At 41.0% G+C, this 13,858-nt stretch overlaps 1 protein-coding gene across 1 annotated transcript in view; it reads right to left on the minus strand.

Moving 5' to 3' along the window:
* ANKDD1B (ankyrin repeat and death domain containing 1B) overlaps positions 1 to 9,186 on the minus strand; it is a 33,405-nt gene extending 24,219 nt beyond the window's left edge. The window contains exons 1-3 of the mRNA XM_059833928.1: positions 9,111 to 9,186; positions 5,317 to 5,420; positions 3,138 to 3,236 (exon numbers count right to left, since the gene is read on the minus strand). Coding sequence (XP_059689911.1) covers positions 3,138 to 3,236; positions 5,317 to 5,420; positions 9,111 to 9,186 — 279 coding nt within the window. The remainder of the gene's footprint in view (positions 1 to 3,137; positions 3,237 to 5,316; positions 5,421 to 9,110) is intronic.
* Positions 9,187 to 13,858: the final 4,672 nt, after the last annotated feature.

Below are 13,858 nucleotides of genomic sequence, written 5' to 3' on the forward strand. Positions count from 1 at the left end.
GCTGGACTAGGTCATCTCCAGAGGTTCCCACTTGAGCCACTCAGTGTGATTCTACACATGGGCTGTTTGATAGGGAGTAGTCTGGGAAGAGAAAAGGAGGCACAAGGGTAGCAAAAAGGTGGGTTCAGGAAAAGAAAGAAAGAAAAAAAAGGCAAATAAGTTATAAAATCAGCTGGAGAACAAAAAAGGGGAGGATCTTGTGATTGTGGACTCCTGCTGATGGTGATGAAGGTGACCTGCAGACTCAAGCTCCCCCTGATACAGGAAGGGACCGCATTGGACTCTCCTGCTGGACTCTCCATCAGGTCCATGTCTGAAAGAGTTGGGATAGTAGGGTGGATAAGAAGGGATAAACTTGTACCTTGATATTAAGTGCAGAAAAACAACCGACAGAATTGCAGCTTAGTAGTATAAGATTTCTTTGCAGTAATGTAATGGTGTATCAATGCTAATACTGATAATAAGCCACAGAATTGTAACTCAGTCACTGCAACTTAGAGTGATATAATTGAGAATTAATACAACTACTACTAATAGTGTGTTTACTAGCCAATTAATGTATTATCAGTTTCTTAGAGATGTGCTGCTTAATCGAAGAATATCTTAACTATCTCCGTGAGTTATATCAAGTCTCCAATTGAAAGGCTGGAATACCACATATCTGCTGCTAAGAACACTATTGTGTGTTTTTAATCAGCTTACTTTTTGTACTGAGAAATGTTAAGAATGCTTAAGACCTTACGCTTATTAATACAATAAGTATGTCAGAAACTGAAATGGCGTAGGAGATAAAGTCATAGTATCAATGCTTAAGACCTTACGCTTACTAATGCAATAAGTACGTCAGAAACTGAAATGGAGTAAGAGATAAAGTCATAATATCTTCATTTTATTTCTTATCAATTGCAAAATCAAACTGATTGCCAGAGAGTACATGAATCACTGTCAAATACAATATGTAATGTCATAATATTTAAGCTCTCTAGGCTAATTATGACAGAGTGTTTCCAATGGTCTTTCAACAAAGATTATTAACAATATCTAAGAATTAAAGACAGCTAATAATTAAAAGGTAATCCTTAATTAGAATGAGATTCTGAGTGTTTAATAGAACCCCAACATGGGGGGAGGGTCTATATTTCCAACCTGGCTCCAACGCACAGTATCAGGGTAATTAAAGGACCCATAAAATGTTTTGAGACACCTCATTGCCTCAACAAATCTGGAAGAAAGCCACTGAAAAATAATTTGCGATAAAGAATAATTTACAATAGTTATAGAATAAAATTGTATTAACACTATACCCAGCGATAGTTTGTAAAAGCTCCAGGGATCCATTTCTTAACTGTTGCTATAGAGGGCACTACTACTTAAAGAAAACTGTCCACTTCTTGCAGAACTACCCTATTAACATTTATATCATAGACTATTAGACTACTTCATTCAGTCAATGTCTTTCAGCTTGCCAGACAAAAGGGAAACATTGCTTACAACATTGCAAGATTTGCTTAGGAGCTGATAGGGTCCGAAAAGACAGACGTATTTCTTCAAAGCGGTATGTGAGGTATTCACTGACAGGGCAGCTTGGGAGAATATTTTAGAGCAACTTAAGCAGCACTAACAAGGAGATGGCTACCTACACTGCAAGCACATGCCCAAGCCAGGAGCTGCTGGTAACTGGCACTGACAGGTCTCTCTCATCTTATTTTCATTCCAATGGGAAAAGAAGGCAGCTTTCTCCCTGCACACTCCACAACCTGGAATTTATCTTTCTTACAACTTAAAAAGTGCTGTGTATGATGGACAAGGAGAAAGAAGCGAACACGGGAAAAAAAGGTAAACGGTTCATCTATTTTCATTACTCAGTTCACTGGAAAACTCCTAGTTTGAATAGCCCGTTTATTAATAACATACCATATATTTGGTTTTAATATCTGAATCAAATCTTGCACTGCAGATCACCATCTGGCCCAAGCAAATCGGCCATACACTGCTAAACTCTTAATGTCTTGGAGGCTCCAGAGTAGCTGACAGTTTTGCATTAAGCTACTCACATAAAAATGGGAGGAAAGAACACAAGGAGTTACTTTCTGAGCTCCTAGTGATCCCCAGAGCTAATTTTCACTTTTAGTGATTGCTTTCATGTAAAGTGGCCAATGATTAATACACAACTACCACAGACAGCATATTTGCACAAGTGGCTTCAACCACCCTTGCACTCACTCAAGTATTCAACATAGCCAAAGCTCTGGGCAATGTGTTTTTCCTCTAATGGAAAAGGCCCTGGGAGGGCAGCAGAAAAGGACCTGGGGGTGTTGATTGACAGCTGGCTGAAGATGAGCCAGCAGTGTGCCCAGGTGGCCAAGAAGGCCAATGGCATCCTGGCTTGTATCAGAAATGGTGTGGCCAGCAGGAGTAGGGAGGTGATCGTGCCTCTGTACTCGGCGCTGGTGAGGCCACACCTCGAATACTGTGTTCAGTTTTGGGCCCCTCACTACAAGAAGGACATTGAGGTGCTGGAGCGTGTCCAGAGAAGGGCGACGAAGCTGGTGAGGGGTCTGGAGCACAAGTCTTATGAGGAGCGGCTGAGGGAGCTGGGGTTGTTCAGTCTGGAGAAGAGGAGGCTGAGGGGAGACCTCATTGCTCTCTACAACTACCTGAAAGGGGGTTGCAGAGAGGTGGGTGTTGGTCTCTTCTCCCAAGTGACGAGTGATAGGACAAGAGGAAATGGTCTCAAGTTGTGCCAGGGGAGGTTTGGACTGGATATTAGGAAAAATTTCTTTACTGAGAGAGTGGTGAAGCACTGGAACAGGCTGCCCAGGGAAGTGGTGGAGTCACCATCCCTGGAAGTATTTAGAAGACATGTGGATGAAGAGCTTAGGGACATGGTTTAGTGGTGGACTTAGCAGGGTTAGGTGTACGGTTGGACTTGGTGATCTTAAAGGTCTTTTCCAACCTAAATGATTCTATGATGCTATAACAATGTTTTTTCATATAAATGTGTGCAGTCTTAAGACAAACTGAAGCATTTTCAGCAAGCACTTTGTAAAACGGGGAGCATAAGGCAAATACCTACTTTTACTTTTCCCCTAAGGTGTGCCTGTACTGTGTGAATCAAAACATGTAAACCAGCTTACCTGATCTGCCATATCAAGTCTAGCTTTGTGATGGAGAAGAAAATCCACCACCGATATATGACTTCTCGCAACAGCAAAATGGAACGCGGTGCGCTTCAGCTGAAACAAGCAAAGCTTTGGTTGTCAGGTCCGTAATACAGTTCTTTTCCTTGTGCAGGTGATCAGGATTTCTGAATTCTCTGATTATTAATAAATGTATTTGTTAATATCTATAAATTTGCATATTTCTCCTTCAACAGCCACGTTTGGTCTTTATCTACATTTTTGTTCCCTTGGATAGAATTTAGGTATTGATCTTAATAGATTTCTTGTAGAACCAGAATGATTTAGTTACTCTATATAGCATCATCACTTCACTGAAATTCACTGTAATGTCAAAGTAATCATATACTGCCTAAAAGAGATGCATGCAGTACAAGAAGCATCCGTGTTTACTATTTTATTATATGGTTTGATTTGAAAAGCTGAGGACTAGATTTACACAATTAGATTTGCTTTTGGTATCCTCCTTGCTTTTGACTATATGTCTGCAATGCATGATGAGATTCCTCCCTCACTCAGTATTAGTCACCTTCCCAGACTGAGTCATTATCTATGTAAATGAAAGCTTCCACCTTGCAAACAATGAGTAATTTTACACAGGTGAATAGGCTCAATGCTTATTAGGAACACTGGATTAATTTTTCATTAAAGTAATTAATGGTGCAAATTTAGAAGGGATTGGTTAAATTTAATTAAACTTTAGTGGAGAGAGTTTTGCTTCCAGTTAAAGTGAACATAACTGGGTTTAACACAATTCACCGAGAGTTTCCACACAAGGATATATAACTGATGTAACCAATTAACTTTAAAAGTCAGTTTGGATTTGTTCTCTTATGCTTCGATGCAGATCAGCTGACTTATCCATGTATAAGTCTAAATTTACAGCTATATGCATTAAAAACATAAAAAGGCAGGATTTATGGCATGCATTTATGCCAGAAAAAGCCTCTTGCACAGAAATAGTTCTATCAACAAAACTCACCTTTTGGCAGCCCTGCTTACTTGGCTTGGGAGTACAGGGGCAGGCATGATGAACATGAACAAAAGAATGGTTTTGCCAGTACAAACTATGTCCCCACTAGGAGAATAAGTCAATGCACAACACCCACGTAGCTATGCTAGTAAATCTCCCATACTATAGGTCTGATTTAAGGATGACAGAGTAAAGATTCAAACTACTGGACTGGAAAAGTATTTAGTTTAATTTCCTGAATTCTGGAAAGCAATAAGGAAGGAAGAACTATTTTTTAAATGACTTTTTAGAGTACTATGTAATTGATGGGAACACTCTCATTGTTCAAGAGTAGTTTACTCAAAAGAAACCTTTGTCTCCCTCTCTTTTTCACAGACCAACCAAGGAATGCACCTGTACTATCTCCTCAATTCCCCAGTGCGGAAAAATGCATGTGCGCATGGGAAGCAAGTTTTTTCAGAACCCATGATTAAGTAACATTGGATGTTCATGGGGAGATTATTTCTACGTAGCCACTGAGGGCAAACTGTTCTCCACAAATCCGAGATGAATATCACAACAGCTCCAGTGCTGTTGAACTACCTCTTATGTGGAACAAAGCACTGTATTTTGTTACTGTGAAGTATACATTGTCAGATTTTAGGCCTAGAGTTGATATCAGCATTTTGAAATGCATTTTCATTTATCTAGGGTAAATCTGAATTCTGATCTCAGTCTGTAGCCAGAGGAAGTGGTAGAATGCTCCCGTGGTTCCAGACAAACCAAATGGTAACACTTCACACTTGAAATTTGTAATGCTAGCAGCATAAATTCATTCTCAAAGTGACTGTGATGTTAAGTCCTCCCACTCTGAATGATGGGCAACTCAAGAAATTAGTCACCCAAGAACACAGAGTAAATATTAGAGCAGAGACCACAATCCAGAAGTCTTTAGTTCCCAATGTGATGCACAGACTAGTGGCTAAATGCAAAGACCTGTGAGTTATGCTGCACAAATCCTACTGTCCATACTGGACGTGTGAAACGTTTCTTAATCAGATCCTAAAAGGGACTCCTGCAGCCTCACCACCTTGCAGTTGAGAGGGCTAGCGTGCTGGGGCTCCACCATGCAAGCTCGGGGAGTCACATTTCGGATCAGTGATCTGTCAGATGCTTCATACTCACAGAATCGACAGCATTTATATTAACATTCTTTTTAAGCAGCTTTTCCATGGTTTCCAAATTGTTCATTTTAGCAGCATATTGAAATTCTCTCTCATCTGGCAACACTGTGGAAAAACATGATGAAAAATTGTATTACTAAAAAAACAGCCATAACCAACTCAAGGGATGATGATACTGTTCTTACCTTCTGTTATTTGTCCTGATTTCATATCTTATGAGAGTCATTTGCTTCTCATCATAGAAGTGTTCCAGGATGACATTTTTCTCCTCTAGACACATCTGGATGATGTTTCTAGTTTCAACTTTTAAGTGCAAATAGAGGTAGACTTTTCACAGCATGGATTACCATTATTTGCACTGCTCACAGGAACTAGAGTTCATTTATGAAGCTCTCGCCTTCTAAATGGGTCCCAAAGCATTTTATAGGCATAGCAGTGAACAGTAAAAACTGCAGCATTTATTTCCTATTCTTGGAAAAGCTGCTCTGTTTTAAAACAGAACACACCACTAAAATACATAGGAATGTACAGCAGTAACCAAATGGTATGACCCAACTGAAAAAACCTACAAACAAACCAGAAGTTTTACGGGGGACAGGGGGGTGGGGGAGGGAAGCGTGTACTTAAACTTAAAATTTGGCCACAATGTGGAATTTACTATTAAATTGGGACCTTCCATTGATGTCTCAACCCAAAAATGAACATCTGTTTGGTCAACTAAAGTAGCTGCAGCATGCATTCAGACACCTAATACTCAGTAACTTTGGAAAATAAAATTCCAGTGTCTGATAACAGGTTTAGCTAACTTAAGAGGTCAGTATTTCTCATGTTTCTACCTTAACATTTAATTAACTGCTCAATAGAAATTAGTGTAGCAGTTAAATCAGTTGCAAGTAGGTATTTTTAATTTCCTAGCATATCACACTTAAAAAGTTAATCACTTAGATATCTTCCGTCTAGAATATTTTGGCCTGAAAGCCACCTGTCCAAAGAGGACAGCAGTCTCTGTTGAACTAGAAACTGCAGCAATTATCTGTTCCTTAGAGGCCTCGCATGCAAGTTCAACCTCCTGCATTACGTTTAAGTTCACTAACACCTAATGAGACTACAGCTTGAGGCAGTATGACTGCAGAGCATACTAAGGAAAATCAGTATGGCATTCACTTAATTGCATTTTACATGTTACCTATTATTATAATTGCAGCGGGAAAGAGAAAATTATGTTTCTTTACTGTATCTGCATTGGCAAGGACAGTTTTGTTGTAGTTCTGACAAAGAATTAACGGCTGATCTTTTCTCTCCTGTCCAGAAATCATGAATTGGTCGTATGCTATTAAAAAGAGTACCTTTTGCTCTGGGCCTGATGTTTCTTATTAATCTCTCTTTCTTAATACCTCTTAATTCAGGAGTTAAGAACAGTGGCAATCCAGGCGCACCACGGCACTGACTCGCTGCACAACCTTTTGCTGCTTCTGCAGAATTATTTCTTCATGCATAAAATTACAGGAGTATAGAGCTGTCAGACTACAGATATATGGAAGCTTTCTATCCAAGCTGGAGTCTCCAGGGTTTGGCACTCTTGCATTATTAGCAATCACTCTATTTTCAAGTAACAGCAGCAATCGATTATCTATTTGTGGCTGTCAATCTTTTTGGGGGGTTGTTTTCTTTGGCTTCATACAAAATGTCTGACTTATTGCCCTACAGGTTATATAATATAAATATAATTATACAGTTATGATAACTATAAAATAGTTATATTCAATTTTTCTTTTGAGCTAACTAAAAGTAGTAATTTTATCAGTTGATTTTGTTACAGGACATCTTGAAAAATAAGTGTTAAAAGCAAGTAAGAACGTCTTGGGAAACAAAGTAAGAACGTCTTGAGAAGAATGTAAAGAAGATACTTCATAACAACTGCACCTGGCATTTAGACATATTAGAGATAAAGACTGTCTTCACTAACTCTCTGATAACAAGCAATAACGATTAACACAAGGACAAATCTTAGAAAAACAGAATGGACTGCCAAAATAGTGCCCTAGCGTTAACTTGTCTCATTATAATGCTAAAGAACACACCTGCTAGCCAGAAAAGCCCCCAACCCAGTTAAGCCCCCTACTCTCTGAGCGTGCGTGGTGAATTAAAAGAGAACTATAACTTTAAGACGAAGTAAGAAAAAATACTAACCAATAGTTAATTAAGGGGTAAAACCAGTAGGCATAACTAACTTTGTTAATTGTTTTAAATACCTGTCATGATTTTAACCCGGTGTGCATGTTAGGAGGAGAAATCCCCCATGCACCCAGCGCTGCAATAAACCAATGTCGGCTTTCTAAACTAGCATTTGGTTTGGAGAGTTTTCTTCGTTACAATTTTCGGTAACAATCTCCTTCATAGAGAGCCCTGTCTGTGGTGTATTGAACATCCCAACATTTCTCCTCTCTTGGAAGGGCAAGGAAGTGAAAAGATGCAGAAAATTAAAGCGCTCTGCTGACCTGAACACAGAAAGTCTCCCTCAACAGAAACTTGAGCTTTGAGGTACGTTCCATTTTTCTTTCCTCATACTTCCATCTTATTTTAGTGGCCTCAATCTGTCTTTCAGTAATACCACAAATAAGGATAACTTCCAATGAAATAGAAAAGTGCAGCAGAGGTTTCAGTACTCATAGACAATGAAATCTTTCCACACACCCCCTGCCCCTGCCATTTTTAATTTCCTGTTGTGGTATCCACAAGGTTAAATCTGTCATTGTCTCAAAAAGCACATGTAAAAAAACCAGGAATTTGAACTGGCTGAAGAGTTCCAAGGAGGTAAAATACAAAAATAGTAACAATATTCAGGTTCAAATGACAACAAAAATTACTTTCACTCTGTTGTTTCTAAAAATTAAGTCATGTATGGAATGGTTTGGTAACATTATCAATGTTTTCTCTACATTACATTGTTTATTACCAGAAATAAAATGACTAGGGCAAAATAGTTATTCTGTTGAGTCATGAGAATCTTTTTCTAAAATAGTTGTTTTCCAATTCAAAGCAGTCATGGGAAAAACTACCTATTGAGTCCAACAGTGATATTCATTCCTTTTCTTTGTCTGCCCTCTTTGCCAGCCTGGAAGCAGGAAGCGTGGCCCAGGAGAACGGCTCCTGCCTGTCACGCTGCGATCACAGGACAGGGCTGCGGCAGCGTTTAACAATTACGGCTCAGTTTCCGCAAATAACCCGTTTTCGCTAATTGCAGCCCACACCAGGGCAGGCTGTTCTTTCGCAAACCGGTTTGCAGGATGAAAGCTGGAGACCCCCTCACGGGGAGTCGTGCCACCGAGTGCAAGGAGGCAAGAAAGCCCCCCGATTTCTGTGTGCCCCCCAAAACGGCGGCCCGGATCGGCTGTGAAACTGTTGGCAGGTGCTGAGCCCCAGGGACGTGGCTAGCGCCAGCAAACCCCCTCGGGCAGCTTCAGGGGTGAAGTTACAGCGGGGTGCTGGGCAGCTGGCAGGACCTGTCCCTTGACCCCAGCTCCCGATCCCACATCCGCCCGTCCTCGCTGATGTCTTTCACCACCTATCAAGCAGCTCACGCTTAACCTCCTCCTTTTTTCTCCCCACCGCTCATTTTGCTTTTTAGTCGAGGCAAAAAGGGGGTTCGGGTGGACCCCGCTGTCCCGGCAGCCCTGCCGGGGCCTGGCGCGCTGCTCCCGGGCAAGGCCGCCCGGGGCTGTGCCGCCCGCAGCGAGGGGCCCCGGGCCGGCGCTGCGCACCGGCTCGCCTCGCCTCCAACCCCCGCGCACTCACGGCCGTCGTGGCTGGCTGCCGCGGCTCCCTGAGCGGCATCCTCCCCGGCGCGGAGGAGGCGGCTCAGCCCCTTCATGGCTGCCCTCGGCTTCTCTTCCTCCTCGCCCGGGGGACGGCGCCCCAGGCCGGGGCGCTGAAGGAGGTGCCCTGCGCCGGCCCCGACAAACCGGTTCCCGGGGCTATGAGCTGACTCGAGCACGCCCAGCCGGGCCCTGGCTGGCAGCACCCTCCCAGACAGAGCACCTGCAGCAGCACGCGGGCGCTTGACCACATCACCCGAAGAGGGAGAGGTGCAGGGCCGCTTTAGGAGCTTCTTTCAGAAGAAACCAGGGACTGAATACACAGAATGCCTTGATACTAGGTAGGCACCAGTCCGGGTCATCCTTGCACCATCTCCCCCAGCTCTTCTCTAGCGGCTGGCCTCACGTGCAAATAGCAATTCGCACCTACAAATGCACACACAAGGCAAAACGCCAGTCCTGTTTGCTCCTCGCATGCTTCCCAAATCATCACACGAACAAGAGGCACTTTTGAAAAGCAATGCCACAAGTACACGCATACAGACGCACAGCGGCATCACCGCTCACGTGGGACCCCCAGAGCCAGCTGGCTCTGTCACCCGTTGCAGGGTAGTCATGGAGCTCTGACTGCAGGCTGAAGGCTGTTTCGGGGGGAAATTCCTCTTGGGAGTTATTCCCACTGCTGTCAACCAGTGTTCACTGGACTGGAGAGGGTGACTGCCCCTGCAAGCCTGACACAGCCTCGGGATGTGAAAGGCTGAGGTGCTTCTGATGTAAATTTGGTCAGAAATACGCAAGTGCAGTAGCAGTATTGATCCAATCACAAGACTCTAATTTTCAGGTAGACAATACTTTCCTTTGCTTTTGTTCAAGTCCAGTCAAAAGCAATACACACATCCCCAAAGGTTCAGTTGGTGTGAACTGACGTATTGAGATCCATCTAATCTACCTATTTCTCCACTTACCTTTAAGTCCACTCATACTTCAGACTACTTAAACCAGCATTGATATTTCATTTCACATAGACAATGATTTTCTGAAATAGGGCATAAAAACTGTTTAAAAGTGACCAGGTTAAATTTTACTTTAAAAACAGTCTTTGATATTGCCAACATTTCAAACTAAATACTGGAAAAATAGCTCCAAGAATGCAGGACTACCAGTATTCAGCCTCACACAACTGAAGACACATTCTTGTTCCTTCACTATAGTTTTTTCTTTGTCATTAAATTACAGTTGATTATTAACACCGTACACGTCCATGGTAAAACTGATCTGAAAGACTCAAAACAGTTTCTAAATTGAGCAAATTTGCATACAAAACTATTTGCTCTGATTCTGCTTATCATACATGAGAAGATTTCACAGTTCTTCTTTAAACACTTTTGATACAGTCAGGCTGTGATGGATAAGAATCTTTACACTTGATACACCTTGGTCTGATAAGACATTTTCATCAACTGTACTTCCGGTAGATTAATGTTATTCAGCTGAAAAAAACCTGTGAAAATAAACCCAGAGAAGAACAAGTAGCTGATTGAGCTGTAGCTGAGTCACGGAGGTTTCACTTTTCCTTGCTTCCTGCGAGTCAAATGTTCCAGCGAAACTTCTTAAGGAGAAGAGTTTTATTTCTGTATGGTGACCGGGCTAGTAATACAGACCCACTGTTTGCAACACTAATGCTCCTTTTCAAAATGAGAGACCACAGACAACTGTGGAATCATTAGGTTTGCCTACAAAGCTAGCACCAAAGGAGGAACAGATTTGCAGCCTCATACAGAGCACGAGGTAGAGTGTGAATCTTTAAGCCAGCATCATAATGTCACATACAGTCTGAAAACACCAGCTGTTAGTTTCCAGTTCTAATTACTATCATACAACACTATTTCACAGAGTATCCCTTGACTCTTAACTAACTTTGCCAGTACAACTGTACTTCATGTGCTCGAACTTTGCAAATAGCAAGTTTACCACATTCTCTAACCACTCTTTCACACGGCCCCAGCAACCTGCAGAAAAGACTGATGTGGAAACTAACAGAGATGCAGAATCCAGAACAAAGTGCAGAGCAAGGGAGTATGGGAACATCTTCCTCACCTGCCTTCACAAAGCTCTCTCTCTGCCAGGAACTCAGAGCATTTTTTTAATATTTAAAATAACGGTAGTAATAAATACATAAACAAGTAGAACCAATATAAAGAAAAAATGTAAGACAAAAGCATGTTGAATAGTGTATAAAGAAGAAAGATGAACAAGCAAAAATTACGTCCTGTAAAAGAAGGTGAGATTTGAAGATAAAGTCAAGGTAACAAGTATTATGTTTTTATTAAACTGTGTATTAATCTCTATTAAACTGTGGACTTCTACTGAAAGCGTGAAACTCTGCAGGATTCTGAATCCCGTGGTGCATGAACTGTTAGCGCATGCAACTGCAGCACGTTAGTTACCCTCATTCTTCCCCTCATCCATTATGGTTACAGCTACCTGTTGCCACTTGCCTTTGTGTGGGAGTAGTCATTAGAACTATGAAAAGGAGAGGCCCAGTGTCAACAGGTGCTCAGGTATACAAACGGCAGTCAGAAAAGACACAGCAGAGATCCCCAGAACACCAGCTGGACAACAAACTCGGGTACCTGCAGGCTGCTCCCTAGGTTCACTTGTAGGCAGAATGATTCTTGACAGCTCCAACCTTCTGCTTGGATCTGCATACTACATTGTGAGAGAGACAGGGATGTGAAAAACCATCCCAAAAATAATTCCAACATGGATCATGCTACAGGCAGAGCAATTCAAGCCCAAACTCTGTCCTGCTGCTGTTCCTCTCTGTTACTGACACTTCAAAGTGGAACTGCAGCAACTCTTGAGAACAAAACAGCATAAGCCAAAGTATTCATGTATCCTAACGGGAAAGTTTCTAGAAATAAAGATTTTGAGAAACCCAGCCCAGACAACTAATAAACAAAATTGGTCACTGTGATATCCAGCCACAGTAAGACATTCTGTTGGCAAGGTATTTCAAAACTCAGAAGTAAATTAAGATATTACTATAGATAGCAGTAAACAGATTCAATTGAAAATGCTGTTCTACAGCCTAAGTTTTTGAGTATTGAGGATTTACAAGACAAACTCAAGCAAGTCTTGTTCTTAGGAAGGCATCTCTATAGCTGTCCCACTTACGCCAAGCATCCCCCTTACAGATAAACGCTTTGTGGTCATACGTATGCTGTCCGCATTCCTTTCTTCAGAAGTGGTGGAGAAAAGAACATTAAGATCACAGAAATGTCATCCTTTTTCTCTATCATTCATAACTGAAAGATGAATTCAAGATAATATATATAGCGTATCTATATCTACCTTAAATAAGAGAGATACTTGCACTACACAAAAATTCTCATCTGCTGCCAACCTACAATCATTCACATGCTTCAGAACTATGGATATAGTAAGTGTGGAATGGCTCACACACAGGAAATAATTTATACATTAAGTTAAACACAGCTACAAAGAAATTTCCAGATGCTAATGAAAACACGCACACACAACACAGAGAAAAATGCAAAACAAAAACATTGCTTACACAGTCTTCTCCACAAGAACCGAGACAAAAAAATCATGTCACAGAAGTTTATGACAATACTTAATCATGTACTGAAGGACTTCTTCAGATAAAAACAGTAATAAATGTGGTATAAGAAATGATAAGGAATAGCAAAAAAAAAAGGCTTCTGTTTTGCATTGCAGTTACTTTACATGGAAAACATTAAAATAATCTCACCGAGCACTTTCTGTAAACATACAGAACCACCTTTCCAAAAGGTGTATTTTCACACACATCTCAAAAGACAGATATTTCTGGCTTTAGAATCATACCGTGAGTTTTATTTCCACATTAACTCTAACATACTCCACAACTTTAACTTCATGACACTCAGATGACTCTGTGACACTTTTTTTTTGAACAGATGGTAAAGACAACTTCCTAGGCTAAACCAAACTAACTTCGTTTGTTCAAGCACTTACAGTAGTTTACTTTTTGCTATGCAACACATATGTAAAAATACACATTTTAAAGAAATAGACACAATGACAATGTGATACTTAGATTCTACACTTTATTGAATCAGACAGATACAAACTAATAAAGGGACAGGTGTTCACTTCTTAAACAGCAGTGGTAGCTTAAGTCGTGTTCCCTCAGTTGCTTTTACGTCTTTCCTACCAAAAGTTTTCAGCTCCCACCTCTGTCAACAGAGCAGCTCATGCTGAATGCTCACTGACCTGATTTACAAAAAGTCAACTGAGTCAGCTTACATAGTCTGAACTAGTCCAGCTGATTTGGTTCAAAGCAGATAAGGGAGCACTGACATGAATTCAAATGACAGAGCTGTGGGTACAGTGGCATCTGGCAAACAAACAGATGACCAGGTAGAGATGGTGAAATCATTCCAGCAAGTTTGGAAACAAAAAAGCACATTCTGGACTTAGCCTGGGCATCTAAAACATACCAGGTATGCATTTAGTTGTTTAAAAAACAAGCAAACCCCAAAGTACTTCCTATACGGTTAAACAACAAAACAGATGCTTTTACAGTAGCCACTTCTTTTAAACATTTTTCAATTAAAAAGCAGTTTATATTTCATACAGGGTTTGACATTGTTTGTATACCTTGTAAGAAATATGCTGTCATCATAAATTATTTGCCTGATAAATATTTAATTATATAAAATG

The sequence above is a fragment of the Gavia stellata genome, chromosome Z, assembly GCF_030936135.1.
Source record: "Gavia stellata isolate bGavSte3 chromosome Z, bGavSte3.hap2, whole genome shotgun sequence".
Lineage (NCBI taxonomy): Eukaryota > Metazoa > Chordata > Aves > Gaviiformes > Gaviidae > Gavia > Gavia stellata.